General features: G+C 39.7%; 1 protein-coding gene across 1 annotated transcript in view; it reads right to left on the reverse strand.

Annotated features, from left to right (window-relative positions):
* The window catches only part of LOC129824168 (protein Wnt-3a), a 34763-nt gene extending 21838 nt beyond the window's left edge, over positions 1-12925 (reverse strand). Inside the window, exon 1 of the mRNA XM_055883594.1 lies at positions 12443-12925. Coding sequence (XP_055739569.1) covers positions 12443-12537 — 95 coding nt within the window. The 5' untranslated portion in view covers positions 12538-12925. The remainder of the gene's footprint in view (positions 1-12442) is intronic.
* Between the last annotated feature and the right edge of the window lie 294 nt (positions 12926-13219).

The following is a 13219-nucleotide window of genomic DNA, read 5'->3' on the forward strand; positions in this document are numbered from 1 at the left end:
AAGCAACTCCAGTGTAGATCTGGCCTTGGGTTTTAGGTTATTGCACTGCTGGAAAATGAATTAGTCTCCTAGTGTCTGGTGGAAAGCAATCTGAACCAGGATTTCTTCTAGGATTTTGCCTGTCCTTATTTTTTATCCTGAAAATCTCCTCAGTCCTTAATGATTACAAGCATACCAATAACATGATGCAGCCACCCTTATGCTTGAAAATATGGAGAGTGGTACTCAGTAATGTGTTGTATTGGATTTTCCCCAAACATAAACCTTTGTATTCAGGGCAAAAAGTGAATTGCTTTGCCACTTTTTTTTGCAGTATTACTTTAGTGCCTTGTTGCAAACCGGAATGCATGTTTTGGAATATTTTCATTCTGTACCAGCTTCCTTCATTTCACTCATTTAGGTTAGCATTGTGGAGAAACTACAATGTTGTTGATCCATCCTCAGTTTTCTCTTATCACAGCCATTAAACTCTGTAACTGTTTTAAAGTCACTATTGGCCTCATGGTGAATACCCTGAGGGGTTTCCTTCCTCTCTGGAAACCTGCATCTTTGTAGTGACTGGGTGTATTGATACACCATCCAAAGTGTAATTAATACACCACTCATGATTAATACACCATGCTCAAAGGGATATTCAATGTCTGCGTTTTTATTTTTACCAATAGGTGTCCTTCTTTGCGAGGCATTAGAAAACCTCCCTGGTCTTTGTGGTTGAATCTGTGTTTGAAATTCACTGCTCGACTTAGGGCATTTACAGATAATTGTATGTGTGGGGTACAGAGATGAGGTAGTCATTCAAAAATCATGTTTAACACTATTATTGCACACAGAGTGAGTCCATGCAACTTATTATGTGACTTGTTAAGCACATTTTTCTCCTGAACTTATTTACGCTTGTCATAACAATGGGGTTGAATACTTATTGACTCAAAACATTTCTGCTGTTCATTTTTAATTAATTTGTAAAAATGTTGAAAAATAATTCCACTTTGACATTATGGGTTATTGTGTTAGGCCAGTGACAAAATCTTAATTTAATACATTTTAAATTCAGGCTGTAACACAATAAAATGTGGAAAAAGTTAAGAGGTGTGAATACTTTCTGAAGGCACTTAACGTAAATGTCTGTGTTTACACAGGCAACCCAATTCTGATCTTTTTTTTTCTTTTGACCAATCAGATAAGTTCTGAAAAAGATCTGATGTGAAAAGATCTGATGTGATTGGTCAAAATGAAAAATATAAGCATTGGGCTGCCTGTGTAAAAACAGTCAAATAATCCTACTTACTTTTGAAGCACATCTCCTGTTAAAATACATCACTTTCCCTTTTTTTCTGTGCCACCAAATGTTTGCATATACTGCGAAAGTTGCCAGGTTGTTAGTAGGGCAGCACGATATGGGGAAAAAAGGACTGTGCTGTGATGTCTTACATTAATTGTGTGTCTTTCTAATCGCATAATATCCACAGTTTGTAAGCTAGCTAGTTGGGCTCCTGAGGTGCACAGCGGTCTAAGGCACTGCATCTCAGTGTTAGAGGGGTCACTACAGACACCCTGGTTCGACTCCAGGCTATATCACAACCGGCCATGATTGGGAGTCCCATAGGACAGTACACAATTGGCGCAGCAATAAGAATTTCTTCTTTACTGACTTGCCTAGTTAAATAAAGGTTACATAAAAAAAATATTATTATTTTCCTAAGAGTATTATTATATTGTTGATTGATTGACTATAGCATATGCAATGAAATTGGTCGCACTTTAGAGCCCTGTCTACGCCCCATGGCAAAATGTGTAGAATTGCAGGAAATTAACTCAAAAACGTAATTTTTTCCCTCTACGTCATCAAGAGGGGGGCCACTAAAATATTTTCCCCGCCAGGTAGGGGGTCCCCCAAACAAGATTTCACTGAGGGCCCCCTAACGGCTCGGGTTGGCTTTGGTTGAAGGCAGTCTACATGGTGAGAAGATATACTTAATTTTTTTAATCCTGGAAGTTTAACTTCCTAGCCTATTTACAAGGGATGTCTTACCTTGCTTCAAAGTGGCCTAGCCAAAATCCAACCGTAGAAACATTTAGGGAATTATTGTATAGGCCGTGGTCACTCCGGAAACCTCTTTGTCCAAGATAAGGATCCGGATCATGTTCTGCGCATGTGTTATTATACGCACACATTTTTTATACGTAGCTGCTTCTGACACTGCCCCAATCCTTTGACGTTTCTCTCTTTACTCACCCTCTTCTTAACCATGATGACGTAGCCTATGTGTCTGCCTTATCTTTCTTAACAGCTGAAATAAAAACCCCTGTGGCAATTTGAATGAACATTCCAAAAGAGATATAGCCTATTATGAAGGCTACAACCTTCCCTGTCTGTTGCAATGAATATTGCAGTTGCACAAGCAGGAAGCAGTCCCTACACATTGCAAAAACAGTAATTGTTTTGTGTGATGACGTAGGCTATAGTTGCTGCCATATTGTAGCCACTAGCCACAGTTACTGAAAAAAGAACACCATTACTTTGACTGCCTGTCTACCTCCTGCTGAGCGAATGTTTGCAATGATGATGAAAAAAATAACATTACAACACTAATTAGGTGTCACTCCCCACTTGAGTTTTGCATTGGAGTAAAAACGATCTGTGTTTTAGCAACACAACACACAACACATAGGCTCTAAATTGCTATTTAGCTTCTCAATGATCATGGAAGTACAGCACGAGTAGACTACCTACTGTAGCTGTTCCACCTCTGGGCAGCGAAGGTTCTAGGCAGCCAAGCATGTATCCGGACTGGTAACCAGAGTCTGACAGTGGGCAAGTTTATTCTGCATTTAACCTAACTCCCCTCCTGAAAAATAACATGAAATCGTGCTTATGCTTAATAGCCTATTCTTCTACAATAGTTTGAACATGTTGACCATGTCTTTTGTGTACAACATGGAGTTCTGTAGGCTACACCAGACAAAGGCGTACATGGCTGATCAAGGAGGGGGAAGCAGCAGCTACGTAGTCAGCATTGTGAGCTCAGCTACATAAAACAATCTGGAAGGAGGGGGAGACGGTACAGAGTGGTCAGCAGCTATGTAAAAAAAAAAATGCGCACATGTGCAGAAATCTCAGTGACTCTAGCTATAGCAAATCGGGATCCCGAAAATCTGGAATCCCACTCTGTATTTTATAAAGACTTCCTGACATGCCATTGAAAGCAACTTTTCTCTCAGGTTCTATTGGTTTTCATATCAACGTTTTTTCTTTGTCCAGAGGCCAAAGTCACCATCTTAGTCATATTAGCAACCCATCCTAGTTGCATCTTTAGACTTCACCTCTTTCAATGTTTCTAATGGAGATTTTCACCTCTGTCACATGAAACCACTCGTATCAGTTGAGCTTTAGAATGGTGTTTTTCCGATAATTGCGTTTTGGTCCAAGGCCATGCAGGGGGCCCCTCAAGGGGGTATAGCGACAGACACAGCTGTACATTGCTTTATAAAATAACCAACACCAGCTCAGACAAATTCCAGGATTTGATGAAAATATATTATACATGATATAATATTTATCCATTTTGCCATGATTTATAGTGTTAAATAATGTTTTTTCTTTATTTCTATTTTTTTTGTATATGCAAGAACAGGGGGCCCCTTACAGGGCCCCTATAGGTGTGTGGGCCCTAGGGCGGTCAGACCCATGGCCCTCACGCTAGCTCTGCTTCTGAGGACGTCCTATACAGGCTGAGTGATTCAGGTCACCTCTATTACTGTTAGGAAGTAGGAGGAGATGAAGTGGGGAAAGCTTCAACCATATGATTTATGGATTTATTACAGAGGTAGACTATGGAGTACATGGTGTTATTGAGTACTAACAAATACATATTTTACATGCTGTACAACTCCATGTAAGATATATGGAGTTTGTGGTCTTAAGTTGAATGCAAAATGTTTTCATTTATTAGTAAATTGTTCCTCCTTGTAATTCCTAGATCTAACTTCTAATGTGAACTAAATTCCTCTCTGTGTTCCTGTCTCTATAATATAATATGCTGTCTACCAGCCTGGTCTCAGAGCAAAACATATTATATTTTACAAAAATCTGTGCTACTCCATTTAGTATGATATGTTACTGTACATTAGGTTACATTACTTGATCTGTTTAGTATGATATATTATGTTCGATAATACAGTAGGTAAGAAACAAAAGGACAGTGTTTGGTTAGGGTGGCTGGGTGGGTGTATAACGCAAACTTCTAGCAACCCAAAGGTAGGGTGATTGCCTCGCCTGTTTCACCAACTACTTCTCTGATCGAGTTCAGTGTGTCAAATCGGAGGGTCTGTTGTCCGGACCTCTGGCAGTCTCTATGGGGGTGCCACAGGGTTCAATTCCTGGACCAACTCTCTTCTCTGTATACATCAATGATGTCGCTCTTGCTGCTGGTGAGTCTCTGATCCACCTCTACGCAGACGACACTATTCTGTATACTTCTGGCCCTTCTTTTGACACTGTGTTAACAACCCTCCAGGCGAGCTTCAATGCCATACAACTCTCCTTCCGTGGCCTCCAACTGCTCTTAAATACAAGTAAAACTAAATGCATGCTCTTCAACCGATCGCTGCCTGCACCTGCCCGCCTGTCCAACATCACTACTCTGGACGGCTCTGACTTAGAATATGTGGACAACTACAAATACCTAAGTGTCTGGTTAGACTGTAAACTCTCCTTCCAGACTCACATCAAACATCTCCAATCCAAAGTTAAATCTAGAATTGGCTTCCTATTCCGCAACAAAGCATCCTTCACTCATGCTGCCAAACATACCCTTGAAAAACTGACCATCCTACCAATCCTCGACTTCGGTGATGTCATTTACAAAATAGCCTCCAAAACCCTACTCAATAAATTGGATGCAGTCTATCACAGTGCCATCCGTTTTGTCACCAAAGCCCCATATACATACCCACCACTGCGACCTGTACACTCTCGTTGGCTGGCCCTCGCTTCATACTCGTCGCCAAACCCACTGGCTCCAGGTCATCTACAAGACCCTGCTAGGTAAAGTCCCCCCTTATCTCAGCTCGCTGGTCACCATAGCAGCACCTACCTGTAGCACGCGCTCCAGCAGGTATATCTCTCTGGTCACCCCCAAAACCAATTCTTCCTTTGGCCGCCTCTCCTTCCAGTTCTCTGCTGCCAATGACTGGAACGAACTACAAAAATCTCTGAAACTGGAAACACTTATCTCCCTCACTAGCTTTAAGCACCAGCTGTCAGAGCAGCTCATAGATTACTGCACCTGTACATAGCCCATCTATAATTTAGCCCAAACAACTACCTCTTTACCTACTGTATTTATTTATTTATTTTGCTCCTTTGCACCCCATTATTTCTATCTCTACTTTGCACTTTCTTCCACTGCAAACCAACCATTCCAGTGTTTTTTTACTTGCTATATTGTATTTACTTCGCCACCATGGCCTTTTTTTATATTTTTATATATTTATATATATATTTTGTTTGCCTTCACCTCCCTTATCTCACCTCACTTGCTCACATTGTATATAGACTTATTTTTCACTGTATTATTGACTGTATGTTTGTTTTACTCCATGTGTAACTATGTGTTGTTGTATGTGTCGAACTGCTTCGCTTTATCTTGGCCAGGTCGCAATTGTAAATGAGAACGTGTTCTCAATTTGCCTACCTGGTTAAATAAAGGGGAAATAAATAAATAAAATAAAGGGTGTTCAAACCTCATCTTAGACAGCGCAAACTTCTAGCAACCCAAAGGTGGTGTGTTCAAACCTCATCACAGACAATATTAACATTTTAGCTGATGTAATGTAACATAACGTAAAGTAACATATCATACTAAATGGAGGGGCACAGATTTTAGTCAAATATAATTTGTTTTGCTCTGAGACCAGGTTGTATACTGTATACTGCCAGCAGCACCATATCACCAAGTACAATTCTGGGTATGTGTGAATGTGCTTAGCGATTAAACGTGATTCAGATTACAAAGGTTATTTCTATTTTCTCATAGGTAAAGAATGAATCATGTGTCTTATACCAGATTCCTGTAATGTTCCTTACCACTTGCCACTGAGAAGACAAAAACCTTTCCTCTAGGTGAAACTCAAACAAAACCAAGACGATTGAGGATTCATATAAACCTTGCCTGTGTCGTCTCCATAAGCAGCAGCTGCATGTTATCATCAGAAATACACACACAAGAGAAAATAATAGATATCATGTTTGATTCTAGTCTCAGTCAGTATAGATCTTTCCTCCTCTCATTTAACTGTATCCAGCCTAGGTTTAATGCATATTTCAGCAAGCCCAAGCAGGGTACCGTAGAATTACCACTTTACTCTTGCAGGCCCTGGGGCTTTGGAGCCGACTTTGACATCAAGAGAGCACGTTTGGGAAAAGGAATGTGCGGCAAGCTTTCACCTCCAGGTATTTATCTTTTAAGGTGGGGTGGGGTGATGTGTGTGTGTGTGGGGGGGGGGGGGGGGGGGGGGGGGGTGCAGTCAGGCTGAGCCATGACAGGTCGAGGAGTTAGAGAGACATGAACCTGTGTTGGTCGAGACCCACATCCTCAGCCAATCCTCAGCCAATCCTCAGCCAATCCTCAGCCAATCCTCCACCATTGTACATTCTAACCATTCTAACTCCAAGCAGCATTCAGGCACCAGCTTCTGCCAACAAACCTCCACAAAGCGACTTTTCATCATAATAATATCTGTCAGTTCTTGGATGATTGACAGTTCTTTGCAAAAGTAAAGACACGTTTAGTGAGAGGAGTTAAAAGGCGCTTATTGTTCAACAGCAGGGTGTTATGTAAAAAATTGGGTTAACCCTTCGGTTGTGTTCGTTTCATGTTAATTAATTCTGTGTTCCCGGTCCAAAATAACCGCCCCATTACAGCTGATTATAAATCCATATTTATACATATATTATCACCTAATGTTGTGTTAGATCTTTTTATCAACTTAAGTTCTTGTGAACATTACAGGTTTTGAACTTCTATTTGCTATTTATGGCCTGTAGGCCTCATTGACCTAAGCTCATACAACTCGATTTTGAGTAAAACAAAGTATAATGTATGGATTATTTTGACTATAACAAATACTCAGATGAAACATATTGTGCTATTTATCACAGACTACTTTGTGTCAAAGTTTAACAAGGACTCTCCTCCTCACCAGTGTCATGATCAAAGATATGATCAAGAGCCTCACATACAGTATATAATTTGGTCATTGTGCCACAGAATGAATTGTGAGCAAGGCCTCAATAAGCTTTATATACCAGAGCTGCAAGAAAAGTTCAATATATTATTGAAACAATGTTGCGATTGTTTGTGAGAATGCCAACAGGTGTGGTTCCCGTGGGGGTTGCCATGGAAGCCAAGAAGGGGAGTGAGGTGTGTGTGTGTGTGTGTGTGTGTGTGTGTGTGTGTGTGTGTGTGTGTGTGTGTGTGTGTGTGTGTGTGTGTGTGTGTGTGAGTGTGTGTGTGTGTGTGTGTGTGTGTGTGTGTGTGTGTGTGTGTGTGTGTGTGTGTGTGTGTGTGTGTGTGTGTGTGTGTGTGTGTGTGTGTGTGTGTGTGTGTGTGCGTACTCAAACACACATGCTTGTGGGGGTCTGGGAGAGGAAGTGTGTCAATTTGATGAATGGGAATGTGCCTGAACTCAATTTTATACACTAATTGTAGTCTCACCCATTCATTTCTAATGACCGGTCAATTTTGTCATGGAACCTCATGGAACCTTATGACAATCAGATTAATTGAACTACATTTTTCAGAGAGAAAACTTGTAAATCCATCCAATTCGACCGGAAAACAGCAGAAGGGTTAAGTTACAGTACCATGAAACACAAGGCTATTTTAGCTTCTTATCTCACTCTTTAGGTATAGGTATCTAGTTTCCATTAAGCCAGAATGAATCAACACTCAATATTACGTAAAGTATGCAGAGTTCAATGGTGACTTCACTTCAGCTTCTTATAGCCTGGTGCTGCAGATTCAGCTGAGCTTTGTTTCTATTGGTAGAGGTGACACAATAAGCCCAGAGAACGCTCAGTGGCATCTTTGGACTTGCTCGCCTCTATTTTGCTTTCGTCGTTGCACTCTTGCCCAGATTGAATCAGTGCTCTGACCCACCCACCAATAGCAAATCATAAACACACAAGTTGATGACTTTATTTTGGTGCCAGAGGCTGTTTGCTGTGACCAAATGGAAGCCTGCCATCTTCTGTCAGTCATCATGACTGGTTCTGGTGTTTTGATACAATCTTGGCCCCACAAAAAAGAAATTCAAAAGACAGCTCTTTTATGATCGAAAAAGAGAGGGTGAATGACTATGTACTGTGGGTTGTACATAACTGTCACTTTGATTCTGGTGGAACTCAGGGAACAGCCCTCTCTGTCAGCATTGTATTAGACCAGTGTTTCCCAAACCTCTCCTTGAGTAGCCACAGCTAGTTCTACCTACAGTGCCTTCAGGAAGTATTCACACCCTTTGACATTTTCCACATTTTGTTGTGTTATAGCCTCAATTTAAAATTGATTAAATTGAGATTTTGTGTCACTGGCCTACACACAATACCCCATAATGTCAAATAATACTCATAATATCGTTTAATATGATTTGTAAATGACTACCTCATCTGTGTACCCCACACATACAATTAATTATCTGTAAGGTCCCTCAGTCGAGCAGTGAATTTCAAACACAGATCCAACCACAAAGACTAGGGTGATTTTCCAATACCTCGCAAAGAAGGGCACCTATAGAAAAAAGGAGACATCGAACATCCCTTTGAGCATGGTGAAGTTATTAATTACACTTTGGATGATGTATCAGTACACCCAGTCACTACAAAGATACAGGTGTCCTTCCTAACAGTCGCCAGAGAGGAATGAAACCACTCAGGGATTTCACCAAGAGGCCAATGGGACTTTAAAACAGTTACAGAGTTTAATGGCTGTGATAGGAGAAAACTGAGGATGGATCAACAACATTGTAGTTACTCCACAATACTAACCCCATTCACAGTGAAAAGAAGGAAGCCTGTACAGAATACAAATATTCCAAAACATGCATCCTTTTTGCAACAAGGCATTAAAGTGATACTGCAAAAAATTGGCAAAGCAATTAACTTTTTGTCCTGAATACAAAGAGTTAGGTTATGAGGCAAAGCCAATACAACACATTACTGAGTACCACTCTTCATATTTTCAAGCATAATTGTGTCTGCATCATGTTATGGGTATGCTTGTAATCTTTTGAGGATAAAAAATAAACGGAATGGAGATAAGCACATGCAAAATCCTATAGGAAAACCTGGTTCAGTTTGCTTTCGACCAAACACTGGGTGATGAATTAACCTTTCAGCAGGACAATAACCTAAAACACAAGGCCAAATCTACACTGGTGTTCTTTGCCAAGAAGACCATGAATGTTCCTGAGTGTCTGAGTTACAGTTTTGACTGAAATATACTTGAAAATATATGGCAAGACCTGAAAATGGTTGTCTAGCAATGATCATCAACTAGCTTGAATTGTTTTAATAAGAATAATGGGCAAATGTTGCACAATCCATGTGTGGAAAGCTCTTAGAGACTTACCCAGATAGACTTATAGCTGTAATCACTGCCAAAGGTGATTCTACAAAGTATTGACTCAGGGGTGTGAATACTTATGCAAATGAGATATTTCTGAATTTCATTTTCAATAAATGTGCAAACATTTCTAAAAATATGTTTTCACTTTGTCATTGTTGTCTGTAGATGGGTGAGAAAAAACAACAACAATTCCATAAAGTTTTAATTCAGTCTGTAACAAAACAAAATATGGAATAAGGCCCAGTGCAATCAAAAACTTGATTTCCTGTGTTTTATAATATATTTCCACACTATGAGGTTGGAATAATACTGTGAAATAGTGAAATTTATGATAATTCCCTTTTAGTGTAAGAGCGGTTTGAAAATACATTTCTGCCTGTATTGGTGGGAATATGTGTTGGCCTTCCATGGTGACATCACTATGCAGTAAATTAGTTAATACACCAATAAGAAAGGTAGTTCCAAACCTCTCTGCAAATAACAGCTCATTTTCAGTTTTCCCCTCCCCACTCAGACCACTCCTAGACATTCCTATCAAAATTATTGTTTGAGAAATTGCCCTTTGCTAAAAAGCTATTTTTTGTAGCTTTTTTTGTAGCTTTTTTGTACGGAACTTAATTGTTACTCAGAAATTATTTGATATTGAGATAAAAACAGCTGATCAATGGCTTGATGATTATCACCAGTTGAATCGGGTACTGGTATTGGTATAGATCAAATAGGGGAACGTCTGGGGGATACTCTACGAAAGGTTGGCGAAAAACAGAAGTAGACCATTAGATTTCTCCCCACAGAATGAACCCATCCTGATTTTGTCCAGGCTTTCCCAGCCCTGGGTCTAAGAGTAGGAGTGCTGATCTAGGACTAGAGAGCCCACCACTGTTTATGATGGATTTCTGTCCAGCTGAGCATGTAATTAGATTCTCATCAGTATTACCACCAGGAGACCTATTAGCTGAAATAAGTGCAGGACACAGCATCTTTAATATTTCATAGGAAAATATTGATTTGTTGAAAGATGCAGTGTGTGATTGGTGAAATGCAAACCTGTAGTACATTTCTTGGGACTGAGGATCTCAGATCTAGGACTGTGTCTATTCTGTAGCATCCCCTATCTTCTGGCTCTAATGCCTCTGAGCTGCAGAATCTGATAAATGTCTGCCCTCTCTAGGGAAGATGAGTTGTTCAACAAGAGGGTTCCACAAGCCTTTCTATGAAATCCATCCTAGAGGTGAGTGAATGGAATTCACATTCATCCAATTTTCCATCCTCCAACTGCACCTTTCCATAATTTGTTATTTCTCAGTTTGATCAGCTGACTTCAACAGTCCACCTAATGCCCAGTTGGCTCAAATCCCACTCTTTTCTTTCATCATTTTTTTTCAACAGAAATCAATCATTTATCAATTAAAGCTCCTCCAGTGGCCTGTCAGTCAATCTACTTAAATTCCAAATGTGACTTCAATCGTGATAATATTATAACATGCAATAGGTCTACGCAATAACTCGGAAAACAGTTCATATTTTGTCAAGAGATGACAACAGACAGCTCTTATCTTTAAAATAAAACATTCGGTCAACTATGGATTATTTAGAATCAAAAGAAAAGTACAGTTGAAAATCTCCCATCCTAATTTCCACAGTCTGGGAATGGGCAATTGGGTTTCATTAATTTTCCAACTGACCCCCAACTCAAGGCTTGAAGGCATCCCTCACCTAGCCTACTGCTTAACACAATAAGATGTCAAAGGGAATTTGACTGTTTGGGAAATGATCAACATCAGTGCCATAAGAAGACCAATAAATGACATTTGATTATTTGTCTATGGAGACCAAATAAAACTGTAGTTAATGAAGCATCGTTGAAAGTGGCTGAATCAGTGGCTGAAGCTCTATCCAAATAATTGTAGTATAGCCTCTATCTCATGGGGTGACACAACTGCATTGCAAAACATAACTGATAGGCCAATTTCAATTGAATAGTTGGGAAATAATCAATATTCTTAATAGTGAAATCCGTTTATTAAATGCGTATTTAAAGGATTCGTTTCATGATATCAAAAAAAATCATTGAGATTACTAGGAAATGTACATTTTGCGTATACATTGTCTGATGAAAGTAATAATGGGAAGGAAAGTAAACTGCACGTATTTTGTTGAATTATGATTCCACATTATTCCTCTTATTATTAGATATTAATCTCATTCAAATAATAGCATTAATTCATTTTGATTCCTAAAAAATGTACCTTTCCCTTTTCCCACTGCCTCTCTCATAAACGAATGTATTCTGCACCTGCCATTAGGCCTATGTCTATCATCGAATATTGAATCAAGTAGAACGGAGCATCACCTCTTTTTAACTTCTTTTTAACCTATGTCATGCTGAAACTAGTTTGCACAAAAATGTTTTACTTTGCATAACCAGTCTGTGTCGGTATTATACCCTTGTTTCCGCACTGTGTGCACTTTGAAATCAATAGTGTCATTGACTCACGTGCATTTTTTTCCTTCATACAATTTCACTTGACTAGCTTTGTAACCCATCTTCACGATTCCGTCTCAGCTTGTTAACGTCGATATCAACTGTCCGTTGACAGGGTCAATTAGACCGGTATGATAGGCTACAACTTAATTGCCAGGGTGACCAGCGTTGGAAACCACATGCTGATATTAGCCTATCCTTTCAAAGAAACCAACTGAAAGCAACAATAAATGAACATAACGTACTGTATATTGTTGAAATAACAGGTAGGCATAACAATCCTATGATATTGCAGAATTTAAGTTAAAAGTAGAGTGAAATGTAAACTTACCACCAGATAGGGTAACTTGGTATGGCATGCGTAAGCCCACAAAGAAACAGGAAACATCCAAGGTATATCATCCTTAAAAAGGTTTCGCTAAACATCTTCACCAGATACACGCGCGCTCATACGCGCACACTCGTTTTTCAATGAGAGAAAAAACTAAACAATCTGCGCTGCTTACCAAAATGTCTCACCTTGTCCTAAAACTAGTGATAGGTTAGAGAAACAGTATTTTGCGACTAGTCATGGCAGAACACAGGAGCCAAATATTAAAAGTTAAAACCAGCTTGCTTTTAGGACCCAATCAGCAGGTACTGCCAAAGGGGAAATTCTGGTGATAGCTGTTCGTTCCCTTGCGCGCGCTCTTTGCCTGAGTCAGTTAGGCTGAACGCAAACACAAGAATGAGCCCATTTTAAGAAGATAATGTTTTAGTGCTCATTAAGACGTGGTCGCATTGGCATGCTGTGTGTGATATATAATGTTGTTTAAAGGAGAAGAGGGAGGGTCCGAGGTCTTTTAAATAGACATCGGAACCCCCGTGGATTGGGTAGCTATAACAACCTGTCCGGATTTCACTCCCTGGTTTGAAGCTGCTAAAATGCAGAAATAAATATGTGTGAATTGCTTGAGCCCCGCTATTCAGTTTTCTAATCCTTCATTTGTCCCCTGTATGTCATTATGGATGCATCTACATACACCTGAGAAGTTGTTTTGTAAGTGATGAGCTGAGTACTAAAAACGTGGAACTTTAACTTGCAGATGTAGTTATATCATTACTCCCA

Source organism: Salvelinus fontinalis, chromosome 26 (assembly GCF_029448725.1).
Source record: "Salvelinus fontinalis isolate EN_2023a chromosome 26, ASM2944872v1, whole genome shotgun sequence".
Lineage (NCBI taxonomy): Eukaryota > Metazoa > Chordata > Actinopteri > Salmoniformes > Salmonidae > Salvelinus > Salvelinus fontinalis.